The 17617-nt window shown below is 58.1% G+C and overlaps 1 protein-coding gene across 1 annotated transcript; it reads left to right on the top strand.

Annotated features, from left to right (window-relative positions):
• Positions 1 to 3140: 3140 nt before the first annotated feature.
• Positions 3141 to 16838, top strand: ADAM33 (ADAM metallopeptidase domain 33). The gene is made up of 22 exons (XM_032592596.1): positions 3141 to 3313; positions 5467 to 5546; positions 7816 to 7892; positions 9813 to 9891; positions 10089 to 10165; positions 10251 to 10440; positions 10661 to 10726; positions 10808 to 10879; positions 11067 to 11233; positions 11320 to 11404; positions 11503 to 11645; positions 12187 to 12364; positions 12480 to 12569; positions 12806 to 13001; positions 13122 to 13230; positions 13325 to 13523; positions 13627 to 13704; positions 13787 to 13895; positions 13979 to 14126; positions 15435 to 15526; positions 15660 to 15782; positions 16037 to 16838. The coding sequence occupies exons 1-21, from the start codon at positions 3205 to 3207 to the stop codon at positions 15743 to 15745; spliced, it is 2430 nt and encodes an 809-aa protein (XP_032448487.1). The 5' UTR covers positions 3141 to 3204; the 3' UTR covers positions 15746 to 15782; positions 16037 to 16838.
• The last annotated feature ends 779 nt before the right edge of the window (positions 16839 to 17617 follow it).

Genomic DNA, 17617 nt, shown 5'->3' with positions numbered 1-17617 from the left:
TTGCCAGAGAGGAGAGGATCTTGCCTTCTCTCCCTGATGTCCACATTGAAGTCTCCCCTCCGTGTTCAGAGTGTGGCTACTCTGGGAGTCTGCTCTGCAATCCTGGCCCCCAGCTCATTTAGGGCTCAAGCCGCCTCTAAGCCCTGCCAGGCCCTGCCAGGCTGCACACTTGGTGTTGTCCTGTCTCTGTGATCTCTGGGGCTTTCTTAGTTGCCTCTTTCTTCTTCCTCTTCAGGACCCCTTTACCAAGGTTAGGACTGTATCTCCACAATTTCCCCTTTCTCAGGATCTACATTTGTTTTGGAATCTCTAGGTGTGCTCCTGGTTCGAGATGGAAGCCTAGGTCCCTCTGTCCACCCCGATTCTTCCCCAAATCCTCCCTAAGAGAAGCGATAGCAAAAACGGACCCAGGGTATGACAGGATGCCTTGCTTTCTGCCCCCCTGGCTCATCTAACAGGAGGATCAGGGAGTTCTGTGCTACAAGGGGGGGGGGTGGGCTCTGTCGCTGTCAGCACCTGTGGTGACCCTATTTCATCACCCACAGAGGGAGGGCTTGATGCCTCTCCAGCCTGTCCACACTAGAGCTTTCAGTGTGACCAAAACCATCTAAGTCTATATTAGGTCTGGTTCCCCAAAATGAGGTTTCAGAGGCAAGCGAAGTAAGGCTGTGCTCCAAGGGGAAACTAGTAAAGGGATGAAAGCAGGAAGCTAAAGATACATGCACATAAATGTCCACAGCAGCATTTTTGGTAACATCTCAAAACTAGGAACCACCCTAACTAATGTCCAGCAACAGTAGAATCAATGGGGAAAACAGATGTTACATTCACACAATTGGATGCTATTTATCAATGAAAATAGCTGAAATAAAGCCACACACGACAGGCTGAGTACATTTCACAAACTGAAAAATATTTGCGACTCATATTCCAGACAAAAGATTAATACCTCTTATATATAAAGAGTTCCTTCAAGTTGTTAAGAGAAAGACCAACAGCTCAATACAAACATGAGCCAAGGATGTGAACAGGCAATTCAGGGTATAGGAACTACAAATGACTCTTAAATGTTTGAACAATTATTTGAGGTCACTGCTAAGAGAAATGCAAATTAAGACTGCACTTTCGAGGCACCCAGGTGTCTCAGTTGGTTAGGCATCTGACTCTTGATTTCAGCTCAGGTCATGAGCTCACAGTTCGTGAGTTCGAGCCCTGCATCAGCTCTGCACTGACAGTGTGGAGCCTGCTTGGGATTCTCCCTCTCTCCCTCTGCCACTCCCCTGCTTGTGTTCGCTCGCGCTCTCTCTCAAAAATAAATAAATAAATAAATAAATAAATAAATAAATCATAAAAAAAGATTCTCTCTTTCTAAAAAAAAATAAGAGGGAGAGAGAGAGAGAGAGAGAGAGAGAGAGAGAGAGACTGCACTTTCACCTTCAGACAGGCAAATATCACAGTCTGAGAACTGTGTTGGTAAGGCTGTGGGCAAAGGAACACTCTAGATATTGCTGGTGCAACCGTAAAGTGGCCCAAGGAATCCCACTTGTAGGAAATCATCTCACAAATTAGTGTGTATATAAAATTATCCATCACAGCATGGTTCATAACAGCAGAAGGGCTGGAAACCATTTGTATGCTCAAGAGGGGACTATACAAGTAAGTGGTAACGTTCAACTACAAAAATGAGGACTCCACACACCCACTGGAATAGCTAAAATTCAAAAGATTGACAACACTAAATGCTGGTGTGGCTGTAGGGGCACTGAAACTCTCATACACTGCTGGTGGGGATGCAAAACGGTACAGTCACTCTAGGAAATCGTTTTTTGTTGTTGTTGTTTTTAACTTAAATATGCCCTTGCCATATGACCCTGCATTTCTACTTCTGGGTCATCACAGATGAGAAATGAGAAATGAAAACATATGTCCACACAAAGACTTCACAGCGATTTTGTAGCGGCTGTGTTTAGAAGAGTCTCGCACTGGAGAAGAACCCACATGCCTAACTGGAGAACACGGAGCCACCGCGCTCCCCTCGACTGTGGAACACACTTGGCACCTACCAAAGAACAAATTACTGATCACGAAGCAATGTAAACGAATCTCAGAAACATAGAGGGAAGGAAGCCAGACACAGAAGAGCACATGCGTTAGGATAACATTTATATGACGTTCTGGAAGACGCGAAACTAATCTGTAGGCTCAAAGCCTATCCCTGGCTGCCTGGGGCTGGGAGAAGGAGAGAGTGACTGGGGAGAGGCACGGGGGAACTCTTGCGGGGGGGAGGGGGGAGATGGAAACTGAAGCTGGAACTCTTCCTAACCGAACCGCTGCATTTACTACTCCGAATTTACTACTCAGCACGCAAATCTTCAAAAGAAGAAACGGATGTTACCAAAGCCGAAAGGAACCCCCCACGTCTGGACCTCCGTGGCTTTGTGCAACTGTTCCCTCCGGCCACCACCAGGGACAAGGGCTGCCCCGGCCCTCAGCCGCGAGCCTGTCGGCCGCCTCGCCTTTGCGGGGGCATCAAGTCCCCGGGACTGCGGCTGGACCACCATCGCGCGCCGCGGGGACAGGGGCTGGCGGCCACCGCGATGCAGAGGCAGGCGAGCTCCGAGCCGGTCCAGCCGAGCTCCACACCTGCCAGTCGCGGTCGCCCGGCCTCCCTTCTCCTAGGGGCACTTCCGCGGGGTTCTGGCCAGGGCGCGTCTGGGCAGGACTGGTGGCCAGGCGGGGACAGAGAGGTCCGCCCCAGGAGACCCCAGAGGGGGGCGCTCCCTGCGCAGACCCGAGGGGCAACAGGTGGCCCCCAGCCCTGGTCTCTCTCCCCCCACCCCCAAAGGTCCTCAAAGGCCCTTCCGAGGGGCCCCGCCCCATCCCCACTCCACCCCGCTCCGCCCCCGCGAGGAGAGGGCGCAGAGACCTACCCCCGCTGGTTGGCGCGGGCAGGTCCCCCGTGGGGCCGCACGGATTCCGCCGGCCCTGCTCCCGCCCTTAGACGGCGGCTCCGGCTCCCCGAGGGCGCACGAGGTCCGGCCCGCTGCCAGGGTGCGGCGGATGGGCTTCGGGGCTCCGTGCGGGGTGGCGCGGGAGGGTCGGGAGGCGGCGGGCCGGCTGCTCTGGCCGTGGGTCGGCCTGGATCCAGCCGGGGCGGAGCCGGGAGCCGGGAGCCGCAGCGTGGACACCGAGGCACTCACAGCTATGGGCCGGGGGTCTCTGAGAGCCCGAGGGTCGCAGGCGTCGCTGCTGCTGCTGCTGCTGCTGCTACTGTGGCTACCTTTGCAGGTGTCGGGGACCGAGGCGTTTCAAGGTGAGTGGGATGTGCCCCGCGGGGCAGGCCAGGTCACTGTCAGGGGATGGAGGGCCTGAACTGCCCTCCCCCCACCCACGGTGGCCAGGAGAACAGGGCTCGCCCAGGCTTTGGCAGGGTCTCCGTAGGACCAGCCCAGGGACTGTCCGCTGTACTTGGGCTGGCTTGGAGTCCAGACTGACACAGTGCCAATGGCAAAGCAGTGGTGGTGGTGGTTGGAGGGGGTGGGGGGCGTCTCCTCTAAGCAGCTGCCCAAGTCCCCAGACCCCTCTTCTAGGATTCTCTGCTCTGGCCACCCCCAGACCCCACCCACCAGTGTGGACTTTTTCCTGCACCTCCATCCCTTAAGGGCCAGCCCACTCTTCCCCAGAGTCCCTGCTGTGCCCTCGGACTAGGGGGCCAGCTGTGGCCTCCACACTCAGGCTGGCCCCCATGCTCACCCCACACCCCAGGGCCTTGGGGCAGTGTGTGTGTGTCGTTGATATTGTCGCCTTGTTTGGTGAGATAACGAAGGGTGCTCCGGACAGGCTGGACCCTGGGAAGTAACCTCAGCAACCCCGGTGGGTAGGAGAATTAGCGGGGCCCTGGATGTGAAGTGCCCCGCCACCTGCCTGGGAGGACATCAGGGGGGAGGCAGGAAGGGCTGGGCTGGGCTGGGCTGGGTAGCCTGGGAGTGCTGGGTTCCAGAGCACTGTGGGGAGTACCTGTAGGGATGGGGTCCTCTTCTGTTCTGGGGCCAGGAGGGGGTGGGATGATAGCCCTTATGCCTTTGAGGATGGCTGCTCCCTCCTCCTCAGCATGGGGTCAGGAGAGGGTGATAGGACCCCTGGGAGGAGTGGAGAGGGGCTTCGTGCTCCCCGACACCACACTGGCTCCCCCGTTCAGCTCCCGCCCTAATCCTCCTCACCACAGCTCTGTCTGCGCCTCCCTCTCCCTCCTCACAGAGGCACACCCTCCCCTCTCTACTGAGGAGGCTTAGGGCCAGCAAGAAGTACTTTTCCACACCCAGTTAAGTCCTCTCTGGGCTGGGAGACACCCCTTCCCCACCCTGCTTACCCCTCCTCCCAGAAGCACTCAGATCCCTCCCCACCCCCCTCCCCGCCGCCCCGCCCTGCCCAACCGTGGCAGCTCACTCATCCAATCAGGGAGGGCTTCCTGGGGGAAGGGGATTCCTAGAACTGCTGCTATTCCAGGTCTTTGATGCTGGGGTCTGGGGGAGAAGATGGAGGAGGAGAAAGGACTTGGAGTGGCCTGGCAAGAGCTGAGCCACTTCCACAGTCTGCCATCTCAGCGTGAGGTTGGGGCAGGCTGGGTGCTGGGGAACCGTCAGTCCTGGGAGCTGGGCTTGCCTCCCCAGGGATTGTGTCAGAGGGCAGGGAGGGCTGCCTACAGGCTCTGGGCTGCCTGGGGCCTGGCTCTGCCGGGCAGCTGGGCGGGGGTAGTGAGGGTTGCTGGAACCCACTGTGGGGTGGGGGGCTGGGAGCATTCCAGGGGAGCATTCCAGAGCCTTCTGAGTAATGCTTGGCTCTGGTATTCCTCCAGGGCCCCCTTAAAGCGCACCCGGCCTGGGAGCACTCAGGCTCTCTCCCCCCGGGGCCTCCCCACCTCCAAGATCCAAGAAAGGGGCTTCCAAGCTAGGGTCCCTGGAAGTCCTGCTTCCAGCATGAAGCCCCCAAGGGAGCTGTCTGGGCAAGGTGGGCCGCCCAAGACATCTGGCTGTTGTTTTTCTCAGATGGTGGAGGAGACACAGGCACCCTCTCTTCACAGATCTCTCACTCCAAAGGCATCTGCTGCCCAGGCTAAAAATACCCGAGGCTGCCTCCCTCTTCCTTCTCCTCTGCACGGGGGGCTTGGTCTCTTCCTTGTGATCTCTGACCCCCAAGCCTCCCCCAGGTCAGTGGGGCCTCTGGCTTCCCCAGCTGAGCTATCCTTCCCAGGCTCCTCTGTCTCTGTTCTGCCACCTCCCTGGTGACTCCTCAGTTCCAAGGATGCCCGAAGAGCGGCCACCCTCCTCCAGGCTACACCTCTGAATAATGAAGGTGGAGTCTCCTGTTCCTCTTTGCTGATGTCCTATCACCTCATCCCTCTGTCGTCCTCTACTCCTCTATGTTCCTCAGACTTCCCCCTCAGCTTTTACTCTGTCTTCACCCCAGGAGACAACCCTGGAGAGCCAGTCACCCTGCATTGGGTCCTGGATGGACGACCCCAGCGCACGGTCACCCTGGAGGAGCCGGTCAGTGCCAGGTCGTCCTTCCCTTTGCGGGGGGCCCGGGGTCTCCCAGCCCCTTTCCCCGTCTTCAAAGTTTAGCGTGGCAGTTTGGCTGGGGTCTTTTAGGCCCCTTTCCAGAGGTTTGGCAGGTGGGGGTGGGGAGACACATGAGATCACAAGAGCCTGCACGCATGGAAGTCATTTTCAGGCTTCCTGTCCCACCGTCCGCTTCTCCCTTCCTCCCAGAATTATCCAGGGGAATTATCCTCCCCACCAGGCAGAGATAGGGCCAGAATTTGTGAGCACTGAAACTTTTCAGGGACCTCTTTATGCAAACACCAAAATATCTTCCTTTTGCAAAGTTTACCAGAACGTGTTACCCTGTGGACACATTGCTGTCTCCTCCATTAACACTTCAGCCTCCCTGGCTCGTGCAGAATCCACTTCTGACCAGGGGGCACTGGTCACCCTCCTAGGGCAGGCCCGCCTGATTTTGCTTCTCCAGGATGCTCTGCCCCACTTGCTGCCAACACCCACCCATCACACACTTCCAGAATAACCGTGCTCCCGTCTGTATGTGCCACACAGCTTTGCTACAAATCAGGAGGCCAGTGCCCTTAGTATCCCCATATCACAGAGGGGCAAACTGAAGCCCAGAGAGGTTGGAGAAAGTACCCAAGGTCACACAGCTCTTTAGCCCAGAAGCCTGAGATCCACTAAGGTCTGAAAGGCTTCTAACCATTGGCCAATGTCCCCCAATTTTAGAGAGCCCTCTTCATCCTGAATTTTCAGGTAAAAGGCGACAAACCACTGTCCAAGCCAGCAAGGAAGGCAGTAGAGCACTGTCATGAAGGCTGGAAGGCCCCCATAGGCCCAGGAGCTTTTAACCTAGGGCCTTACTGGGTCCCCCAGACCCTCAGGGGCCCCCATTCAAGCATGGTGCTGACCCGGGCTTTGAGCCGGGGCATCACTGGCAGAGGGCAAGGCTGGGCACATGCTGGGCACCTCCCTCCCAGTCCAGCCTAGGCTGTGACAAGGAAGGGCATCTCAGAGGGCCTTGATTTCCCCTGCCTCCCCCCCTCCCCCCCCCCTCCCACCGCCGGGAAGCCTGCCAAGCTGAGGCCAGCAGACAGAGATGAGGCAGGGAATCCTGTCCAAGAGGCAGGAAATACCCACATTTCAGGTTAGGGATGGGGTGTGTAGTGAGGAGCAGGGTCACCAGGAGGGCAAGAAGCAAGGAAAAACAGCAGAAGGACAGAGAGAAGGGAGCCCAGGGTGGGGGTGAGGTAGGAGGAGGCTTTCCATCTGGGGCTGCTGCCTGTGCTGGGTACAAACCTTTCTCCAATAAAGTAAGTGACATTCCAGCCATGTGAGCTCATGCTTGGGGCCTTGGGGTGGGGGGCTCTTGGCTGGGGTTGCGGGGTTGTCTGCCTCCCACCTGCAGAGAAAGGGCCCCCACAAGAATCTGAGCCCCTTGGCCCGGGGCCCAGCCCAGTGCATGGTGCAGGGAAGGGTGAGGGCCAGCATTCCAAAGACACAGCAGCTCTCCAGGATGCTCCTGGGCTGGTTCCAACTCTGGGCCCCCAGCCAGGCAGAGTGGACAAGGTAGGGGGGCCGGCAGATGGGGTATTTCCACAGGGTGGGAGAGGCAAACAGGCTAGCGAGAAGGAGAGGCTGCAGGCTGGCCCAGGCCAGCCCCCGTGACATCTAGCTGAGATGTTTTTTCTCCTGGCCTGAGGTAGGGGGTCAGGGTTTACTTTATGGTCTCAGCAAAGCAGGTGTGGGGCAGGCCTTCGGAAGGCTAGGGGAATTTTCAGTTTGTCAGAATTGAAGGAGGAGGGAGTAAAGTCTGAATTCTACAGGGAGTGGGGAGCAGCAAGAAACGAGGCTGTAAGGAGGCCTGAGCCTGGCTACCTAATGCTCCCCCAGCCAATGTCTTCAGGACCCCATTGTCCTCCCCACTTCGAGGAAGCCTTCCGGCTGTGACAAAGGAGGGAGGGCCAGAGGAAGGGTCCAGTAACCTTGGGAAAGTCAGGGTACCTTCCTGGGACCCCTCGTTTCATCCCTCTGGAGGATGAGGTGTGCCCCTAGCAGGCTATGTCCAATGGCTGTTGTCAGAACCAAAACCGTCCCGAGTTTGGGAACATATTTGCCTGCATGTTCTCACCCTCACATCCATCCACACCTACCATGACCAGTGGGGAGCCTGCTGCCCCCTGCCCCCTGTGCTCTCCTTCGCCAGCCAGCTCCACATCCCACCTGCTCCCTCAGCCCTACTCTCCTTCTTGACCAGGTCTCGAAGCTAGACATGGGGCTGGTGGCCTTGGAGGCTGAAGGGCAGCAGCTCCTGCTCGAGCTGGAGAAGAACCAGTGAGTACCAGGCAGGGGAGGGGGCCGGGAGCCGAGAGCAGCTCCCGCTCTCTGGAGGGGATAAGTGCTGGGGGCAGGGATGGAGGGGAACCCCTGAGGCAGGCTGGATGGGGCGAGGGCTCCAGAGGAAGAGGTACAGGAATTGTCCTGCCAGCCCATGACTGGCTCCCTCAAGGCTGAAGTAGACTGCTAAGCCTGGGTCAGCTCTGCTGTGGGGTACATCCTTCATTCCAGCCCCAGGATTATCTCAGTAGCTTCCTGCCAGAAATGAATGAGCATCACCTAGTGGGTGCTCACAGGGTGTGCTGAGTCCAAAGAGAATCCAAAATGGATTCCAAAGATGGGCAGGTGCTTGGGGCTGAGGTGAGGTGTGGCCTTTGTAGGTCAAGACTCCTTCAGGAGGCAGGGATTTGTCCGGCCTGCCTGGAGGGTCTCCATCTACAGGGAAGGGAGCAGTGGGAAATGAATTTGGGGAGTCCCAGTAAAGCCAGATCACAGAGGCCTTTTTTTTTTTTTTAATTAGAGTGAGAGTGAGAGCGAGAGCACGCACGCGAGAGGGAGAGAGAGGGAGAGAGAGAGAGGGAGAGAGAGAGAGAGAGAGAGAGAGAAAGAGCAGGGAAGAGGGGCAGAGGGAGCGGGAGGGAGAGAATCTCAAGCAAGCTCCATGCTCAGTATGGAGCCCATTGTGGGGCTGGATCCCACGACCCTGGGATCACAACCTGAGCTGAAATCAAGACTCAGAAGCTCAACCAACTGAGCCCTGCAGGTGGCCCCACAGAGGCCATTGTAAGGCTGAGTGTCTTTGCAAAGCCAAAGATTCTGAGCTGGTGAATGAGTGGGCAGTGTGGGGCTGGGTGGGGTGGGTGTCCATGTTGGAGTGTGGGGTCTGGAAACCATCCAGATGGAATTATCAACAGCCATCATTTGTCGAGGGCTCGCTCCATTGAAAACACTGTTTCAAGCACTCTACACATGTTGGCTTCTCCCCCATGGAGCCAGATGGACCAGGAACAGTATCTAGTTCCACCACACAGAACCATAGTTCCTCTGAGGTTCAACGTCCCCACACATGAGAGGGGGTGACCACAGCACCTACTCTTTGGGTTGAGTCTGTGCATGGAGTCAGGGAGGGCAAAGCTGGAGAAGGTGGAGGAAAGACTAGGAGGTGGAGAAGCAGGCACCACAGGTCTTTGGAGTGGTCTGGCAGTAAAGAGGTCAAGGCGAGGTGGGGATGGAGAATTTTCTTTACAGAAGAGACATTAGCTCACAATTGATCCACCTTGGTGGGAAGGACCCCAGAAAGATGGAGAAGGAAGGTGAGATCATTAATGGAGTGGGGTCTGAAGAAGATGGGGATGGGGCTCCCTGCTCAGGTGGGCAGGCAGGAGCAGCTGTGGACAGGTGGGGATTCTCTTTTCTCTGGAAGCATGGGGTGAGCATCACTGAAGGACAGCTGGGGAGAAACGTGGGGTCTGGGGGCCAGAGAACAGAGGCCTGACAAGGCTGGGCCACCCAGGGAGTTTACTGCCCTTCCTTGGCTCCAGGCCCCACCTCCTCATCAATGTCTCCTGAATCCTCCCTCCCCAAACCTGTGGAAGGAGCTGCCCACCATAGACTCCACAGGGACCACAAACTGTTTCTCCATTCCTGCTCCTCCCTGCTGCTTCCCACACACCCACTTCCCACACCTCAGCCCTCACCAAGGCTCCTTCCTGCCCCCCCACCTTTCTCCCTCCAGCCCAAGGTTTTTCTGAGCTGAGCAGCACACAGTCGCTCCTGTCCCTTCCCTAAGATACATTTGGGTGTTTCTCCAGTCCTAGCCCTATGCCTCACTCATGGAGCTGCTCAGGGAGGAAGGCTGGAGGGCATCCTGGAGGAGGCCTGGCTGAATTAGGTGACCCTTATAACACCCCCTCCCAGCAGGCTGCTGGCCCCGGGATACACAGAAACCCACTATACCCCAGATGGGCAGCCAGTGGTGCTGGTCCCCGACCACACGGTGAGATACTTCCATGGGCTCTGAGGACAGGGTAAGGGATGCTGGGGGGGGGTGGTGCACTCCCTGAGGACCTCTCCACCGTTCCTTTCCCATTCGCCTCCTCTTTTTAAAGAGAGGCTGGAGCCAGCCCCCGCTCCCACCAGCCCCTCCCAGTTCAGCACTGGCTGAGATTTGGGGCTGGGTCCCTTGCTCTCCAGGACCACTGCCATTACCATGGACGTGTGAGGGGCTTCCCTGACTCCTCGGTAGTCTTCAGCACCTGCTCTGGGATGAGGTGAGGAGTTCTGGGGGAGGGGGCTGGGCCTGGGACTGGAGAAAGAGTCCCCTCACACCCTCCTCTGCACTCTTCCGAACTCTAGGGGCCTGATCACACTGGGCAGCAATGCCAGTTATTATGTGCATCCATGGTCAGCTGGAGACTCCGAGGACTTCATCACTCACAAGATGTTCCCAACCAGGCAGCTGCTCAGCTGGAAAGGGGCCTGCGGCCACAGGGATGCCAGGAGCAAAGGGGACATGGCCAGCCTTTCTCGTGCCACTCAGATCAAGGTCAGGGGCACAGATAGGGGTGGGAGTGGAAATGGAGTATCCATAGCCCTGAAAATCGGAAAAGACAGGAATACACAGCCCCAGTTCAGGGCCTCCTGTCCTGATATTTTTATTTGGAGGCTGAAGAAACAAGTTCCAGCAATTTTTAAAGTTAACTTTGTGCTTCCTGGGAATTGGGGTTGGCAGCCTGCCACTCAGGGTCACCATTGCCTCATCCCAGGAGAGGAGGGAGGTCCGCAGGAGCCCGAGGTTCTTGGAGCTGTACATAGTGGCTGACCACACACTGGTGAGCAGAGGCCCCAGGGGGGTGGTGGGGTGGGATGGGGCCAGCTCAGCCTGCCAGGAACTCTTCTGTATGTCTTTCCAGTTCTTGACCCAGCACAGGAACTTGAACCACACCAAACAGCGACTCCTGGAGGTGGCCAACTACGTAGACCAGGTTGGGGTTGGCGGGAAGAGAGTCCTAATGGGGGTGACTGCGACATGGGCTGGCAAGTCCTGGCAGGCGGTGGCAGGGTTGGAGATGAGCACAGACTATGGAGCAGAGAGGAGAGGGCACCCCCCGGGGAAGAGCACAGGCACTGTGGCACATCTTGTCCCCCAGCTCAGCCTGGTCCCGTCCACAGATTCTCAGGACTCTGGATATTCAGGTGGCACTGACTGGCCTGGAAGTGTGGACAGAGCAAGACCGGAGCCGTATCACGTCAGATGCGAATGCCACACTCTGGGCCTTCCTGCAGTGGCGCCGAGGGCTGTGGGCACGGTGGCCACACGACTCCACGCAGCTGCTCACGTGGGTCCCTCCTACGCCCACGTGGGTCCCCTTCTGGGCAGCCCAGAATCCTGGCCCCACCGGGTCACGCTGCGTTCTGCCTTCAGGGGCCGCGCCTTCCAGGGCGCCACTGTGGGCCTGGCGCCCATCGAGGGCATGTGTCGCGCTGAGAGTTCGGGAGGCGTGAGCACGGTGAGCTCCACCCGGGACAGGAGGGGGCGGAGAGGGACAGGGTAGGAGGCATCCCCGCAGCCCCCAGTGACGCAGTGACCGTCCCTACGCCCTCCCAGGATCACTCAGAGCTTCCCATTGGCGCAGCAGCCACCATGGCCCACGAGATAGGTCACAGCCTTGGCCTCAGCCACGACCCTGACGGCTGCTGCGTGGAGGCGGCGGCTGAGCAAGGCGGCTGCGTCATGGCCGCGGCCACCGGGTACAGAAGCCGAGGTCGGGGGCGGGGGGGGGGGGCAGGAGTTCCGGGGGAGGCTCCGCTAGACCAGGGGACCTTCCTCAGCTGCCTTTCTTTGGGAGAAATGGTTATCCCTCGATTTCCTCTTCCGTAAAATAGAGATAGTGGCCATAGCACCCACCCCGAGACTTCTTTATGAGGCTTAAAGGGAGGAAACGCAGAAGTGGATTCTCAAAAGTATGGAGCTTTTCAGAACATCCTAGCAAGGATTCTCCAACCCCGGGAGTAACGGCGCTAGGTCGCGATTTGACCTTGAGTGCCGGGCTGCCTGGTCCTGGCGTGACACCCTCCCGTCTCGGGCTCGCCGTGTGACTATGTACAGTTTACTTGCCCTCTTTGGCCTCCGCATGTGGAGGATCCCGGCTGCCTGCTGCTTAGGCGGTTTCTGCGCATCCAGGGGCTGTGTGGCCAAGCACAGGGAGTAGTGGCGAGAGGGGGTCGCAGACGAGCAGGGGATTGAGGGGGGGGCGGTCCCCGCACGCCCGACGTCCTTCCCCTCCTGTAGGCACCCGTTCCCACGCGTATTCAGCCCCTGCAGCCGGCGCCAGCTGCGCGCCTTCTTCCGCAAGGGGGGCGGTGCGTGTCTTTCCAACGCGCCGGACTCCAGGGTCCTCGTGCCTCGGGCGCGCTGCGGGAACGGCCTCGTGGAGAACGGCGAGGAGTGTGACTGCGGCCCCAGCCAGGTCAGGTCCGCGCTCCCGGTCCCCGGGGGCCGAGGCTGGCGCCCCGCTCGCCCCCTCCCCCGGGGTCTGGGTCGCTGCGCCCTCATCTGGTCCTACACCCTCTCTCCGGCTCCAGGAGTGCCCGGACGCCTGCTGCCTCGCCCACAACTGCTCGCTGCGTGCGGGAGCCCAGTGCACACGCGGGGACTGCTGCGCGCGCTGCCTGGTGAGGGCGTGGGGGAGCTCGGGGTGAGGATTAGGGGGCGCTCGGGAGCCGGCTGTTGGTCTTGGCTGATTGGCGCCCTCTGGTGCCCCTGCTGGTGCTCGCTCTGCTCTGCGCGCGGGCCCGCCTGGCCTCACCTGGCCCTCCAGCCTCTGAGCCGCTGTATCGGCGTGGATCTCTCAATGTCCATTGTCTCGCTGTCCCTCGGCCGCCCTCCCTCCACCCGGTCCCCTGCGTAGCTGAAGCCGGCTGGCGTGCTGTGCCGCCGAGCTGCTGGCGACTGTGACCTCCCAGAGTTCTGCACGGGCACCTCCCCCTACTGCCCCCCGGACACTTTCCTACTAGACGGCTCTTCGTGCGCCAGCGGCCGGGGCTACTGCCGGGATGGCGCGTGTCCTACACTGGAGCAGCAGTGCCAGCAGCTCTGGGGGCCTGGTGAGACTACCCGAGTACCGCTGGCCCCATCCTCGGGAATGCACCGTTTTCTACGCAGGGGAAGATGGGGGGGGGGGGGGGGGGGGCTGAAGCCAGTGCGGTCCGCCCATGCTTCCTCAGGCTCCAGCCCAGCCCCGGAGGCCTGTTTCCAGACTGTGAACTCAGCAGGAGACGCCCATGGAAACTGTGGCCAGGACCGCAAGGGTGGCTTCGTGCCTTGTGCGCAGAGGTGGGGAGTGGGGCGGAGTTAGGGGAGGCGGGGTGGTGCACTGGGGCAAGAGGGACGCTCTGGACATGCGGTCACCCTACACTTTCGTCCCCAGGGATGCACAGTGTGGGAAGCTGCAGTGCCTGGGTGGGGAGCAGCGCCCACTGGCACCACACACGGTACCGGTGGACTCCACGGTTGGACTAGGCAGCAGCGAGGTGACCTGCAGGGGAGTCTTCCTGCTGCCTGGTGTCCAGCTAGACCTGCATGACGTGGGCCTGGTAGAGCCAGGCACCCGGTGTGGCCCTAGAATGGTGAGTCCTGTGAGCCCTGCACACCAAACCCTTCCCTAATGCTTGAGTCCTGTAGGCCAAAACGTCACTCCCCCTCACTGCCTGGTGCACACACCACCCATAGGTGTGCCAGGACGGGAGCTGCCAAAACACTACCTTCTGGGAGCTGGAGCGATGCCTGACAGCCTGCCATGGCCATGGAGTGAGTGGCCGGAAAGGTGATGAGGGGGTGGCCTTGGACTTCCTGATCCCATGGGGCCCTCCTTCTCTCTTCCCCTCTGTAGGTTTGCAACAGTAACCATAACTGCCACTGTGCTCCGGGCTGGGCTCCGCCGTCCTGCAACAAGCCAGGGTTTGGTGGCAGTGTGGACAGCGGTCCTATACAGCCCGAAAGTGTGTCCAAGGAGGGAGGGGGTGTGGGGAGGGGCTGAGGTGGGGCACGTGCTGAGGACGCAGCCTTACCCTGTTGTCTGCAGACCACAAGGCCTTCCTGCTGGTGGTGATCCTTAGCTTTCTGCTGCCTCTGCTCCCCGGGGCCAGTCTGGCCTGGTGCTGCTACCGACAGCCGGGATCCCGTCTCCAGCAATGCCTCTGCAGCTCAAGGAGGGGTCCTGCATGCACGGGGTAGGCTCTGAGCCCACTCCTGTGGTTGCTGCTCTGCAGAACTCTGCTGGACCTGGGGGAGCTGGGGTGGGGTCCTTAGACCTTCCCCCCAGGAGCAGAGAGATGGGCAGAAGCAAGTGGGAAGAAGCCCTGAGCAGGAGGCCACAATGGCCTCCCGTTGGAGCCGATGATGTGGACCCCTGTGAGGCCCTCTTCCCCTCCCTGTTAATGTGGTTCAGCCGCCCCCACCACCTGTTGTGTTTCTCCCAACAGGGGGCTGCCTCATCCTAGACTGCCATTGTTCTGCCAGCTAAGAATGCAGTTCTTGCTCCACTGTGCCCTTCCAGACTTTCCTAGCCTCTCATGAGTTGTCAGCCCCCTTTCCCACTTCCTCTGCCTAAATCTTTTCTGTACACCTTTAAAGTGCCCAGATGCTGGACCCAGCACACCCTTTTTACTCCTTACCGCTGGTTAGTTATGGCACTGGCTGCCCTTGTGCCAAGGGCCTGTCCCTAACCCAGTTCTCCATGACCTGGGAGGAGAATCACATAATACCTAAGCATGGTTGACCTAGGGCTGGCCCCTTCAGTGGGGTGCTGGGCAAGGGAGGCACCCCATGGCACATCTGACACTCCCTGGACTTGGGAGTGCTCTGGGCAAGCTGCCAGAAGGGGCAGGGTTTGGGCTAGAGATTGGGGCAGAGGGCATCCCAGACAGGGGCAGGGCACCAGCCAGGTCCCAGGTTCCGAGACGGGCTTTGACACAATGAGCAGTGATTGCAGGTCAATGGGGGAGGAGCAAGGTGGTCAGAGTTTGGTGTGTCAGCATAAGGGGGTCTAGAGACGGGGCAGGGTGGGGGACAACTGCATATCAGCACTAAAGCAGAATCTTGTGGACGACAGAGACTGTTTCAGAGAGATAGCAAAGGAAGTGGCAAGGCGCTGGGCAATGGGGCATGAGCAGCCAAGCATGGCTTGGAGCCATTGAGGGCAGCAGGGCTACCCAGTGACAAGGGGCGCAGGCATGGCTGCTCCTGGGGGAGGAAGTCCACCCCGCTTTGGAACCTGAGTGATGCCAATATCTGGGTGGTGCCGGGGTGCTGGGGTGATGGCAGAGCTTGGGAGAAATGTCAGGGCTAGAGAGAAGTGCCGGTGGTTCTGGGAAGGCAGGAGCCTGGGCCCAGGGGCCTCTCTCAGGAGGGAGCAGGAAGGGACCCGGAGGGAGTGACATGGAGCAGAAGGGTAGAGACTCATTCAAGCAGAACTCAGGCTGTGCGCACCTGCTCAGGACCACTGTTCTGACCTCTGGCCCTCTTATCCCGCTGCTTAGGCCCAAAGATGGCCCACACCGGGACCCTCCCCCTAGGAGTGTTCACAGCATGGAGTCAGGCCCAGCAGCCACTGAAGAGCCCGGACTCTGGGGTGAGTGAAGCACGGTAGGAGATGGGGAGGGAGGTGAGGGTGGGCTCTTGCCTTCTGCCTCCTTCTAGGCGCCCCCCCTCCCCTTCATTTATCTCCCAGTTACCTTGAGGCCCCTGTCCCCACCCTGCTCCAGAGACTTCTGCCTGTGGTCACAACATTTGTCCTCCACCCATTGCTCCAGACCTTAAGAACTCTGCCAGAGCCCAAGAGCCACCTTGAGAAGCCTCTGTCCTGTTGCCTTGCCTGCAACCCCAAGGTAGGTAGAGACCCTCCCCACCTCACCCACCCATCTCTGTTGTCCCTCATCTGCCCTCCCCTACTGAGGTTTTTGAGCGTTATTATGCAAAGGAGATGTGACCTTGTGGAAAAGCTACTGTCATGGAGACCAGAAGCTGGCAGTCCCTAGGGTGGGAGAGAGAGAAGTTGTATCTCTTTCTGGGTCATCGGTCCTCACTGAGGGAGCAAAAGGGATCCTAGCCCTCAGGGGTGACCTCTCCTCTTCATTTGCAGCAGGTCAAGTCTAGAAGCCAAGATCCTGTCTCTGGTGAGAGAGGGGCTCCTGAGATGAGGATACTTACAGACAGGCGACTGCTGACAGCCACCACAAGAACTTGGTCTCCCAGGGGCAGAGCCAGTGAATCACACTTCCTGCACTTTTGCAGCCTGCAAGTTTCTTCCCTGAGTCGAGCTCTGCCCCACCCACTTCAGGACCCCGGAGCCTTATCAGAAGATGCCCAATGCTGCCCCATTCCCTATGGCTGGGGGGATTCTGGTAGGGTATATATTCCAGCCCAAGAATCTATCAGTCCAAGGAGCAAAGGTCATGTAGTCACCGACGTCCTGTCACCAGGGGAGGCTGGGTCATTCTGGGCATTGGGAGAGGTCTCTATCCAGGGAACTTGGGTGTCTCTGCATATGTATTTTACCTAGACCCAGCTCTGCAGAATCCAGTGACTGCTGGGCCAGAAGCCTGGGCTCCAGGGGCCCTACATTTCAGATTGAGTCTACTTCCCTGGAGCCTGGCCCTTGCAAAAACAAAACAAAACAAAACAAAACAAAACAAAACAAAACAATCTGCAAAATCCTTGGGATCCTCCTCCCTCCCTTTTCCTGCCATGTCCTCCAGATGCTTCCTCAGCCTCACCTCTGTTATTGGTCCTCCATCTGAGGTTTTGGAGGAGTGTGGTTCTGCTGTAGCCCTCTCACTTTGGACATTACTCAGCCTTCCCTCCATTCCATGGGAGGGGACAGTGGGAGCTGTTTTAAAAAGGGTACCAAAGTAGAAGTCAGAAGAAAGATATGCTGACCTCAAGCTTCTGTGAGTCTTTTCTGTATGTAAATTCATCCCCATTGGGGCTCCCTGAGGGTCCCGAGGGGTGGTGGCTGGTGGGTGGAGCCTCAGATGGCAGCTATGGCCCCAGATGTACCTGGGCATAGGACAGTGTTGCCTAGCTTGAATGATCCCCTTGCCCTGTCTATTCTGCCTCCCTTGGAAGTTCTCAGAAGTCACTTATTCTGTCCCCATTCTTCATGAAAGAATTGCTGAGTGATCTTCTGTATCAGCCAGCTGTTGCTGCATAACAAAACCACCCCCAAACACAGTAGCTTAAAATAACCAATTCTGTGAATTGGTAAATTAGGTTAAACTCAGCTGGTAGTTCATTTGGGCTCATATGTTTGCAGTCAACTTCTGGCCAGTTGGGCAATTCTGCCTCTGGGTTTGGCTACCTATTGCATAGACTGATGAGGACGAATAGACTATGTACCCATAGCTTGTTTACATGACAGCTAAGGAGGGTTCTAAAGAGCAGGACCAGGATTAGGGTAAGGCAAGTGATGCACTTACCTTGAGCACACACACAAAAGGCAATCAAGATAAATAAGATCTTAATGCAATCTTTTACAGGATCAAAATTAAAACCAAAAAATCAATGATGAACAAAATTTTAACCGAACATCAGATCAGTAACAGTGTCATGCCAAGTCATGTTGGAACCTGAGGCAGAAGGAAAAATTCATAGTAGTGATCCTGTCTCATCCTAGCCCCAGCCCTGTCAGAAAGTAAGTGGAAGCTTGTGAGGCCTCTGGAAG

This window comes from Lynx canadensis, chromosome A3 (genome assembly GCF_007474595.2).
Source record: "Lynx canadensis isolate LIC74 chromosome A3, mLynCan4.pri.v2, whole genome shotgun sequence".
Taxonomy (NCBI): domain Eukaryota; kingdom Metazoa; phylum Chordata; class Mammalia; order Carnivora; family Felidae; genus Lynx; species Lynx canadensis.
The sequence above is the reverse complement of the archived record's forward strand: the minus strand, read 5'-3'. Positions and strand labels throughout refer to the sequence as shown.

Coding starts and splice junctions, on each gene's coding strand:
- ADAM33 (XM_032592596.1), top strand. CDS start 3,205: ATGGGCCGGGGGTCTCTGAGAGCCCGAGGGTCGCAGGCGTCGCTGCTG. Junction 11,646..12,186: donor GTCATGGCCGCGGCCACCGG/GTACAGAAGCCG, acceptor CCCCTCCTGTAG/GCACCCGTTCCCACGCGTAT. Junction 13,896..13,978: donor CGGTCCTATACAGCCCGAAA/GTGTGTCCAAGG, acceptor TGTTGTCTGCAG/ACCACAAGGCCTTCCTGCTG.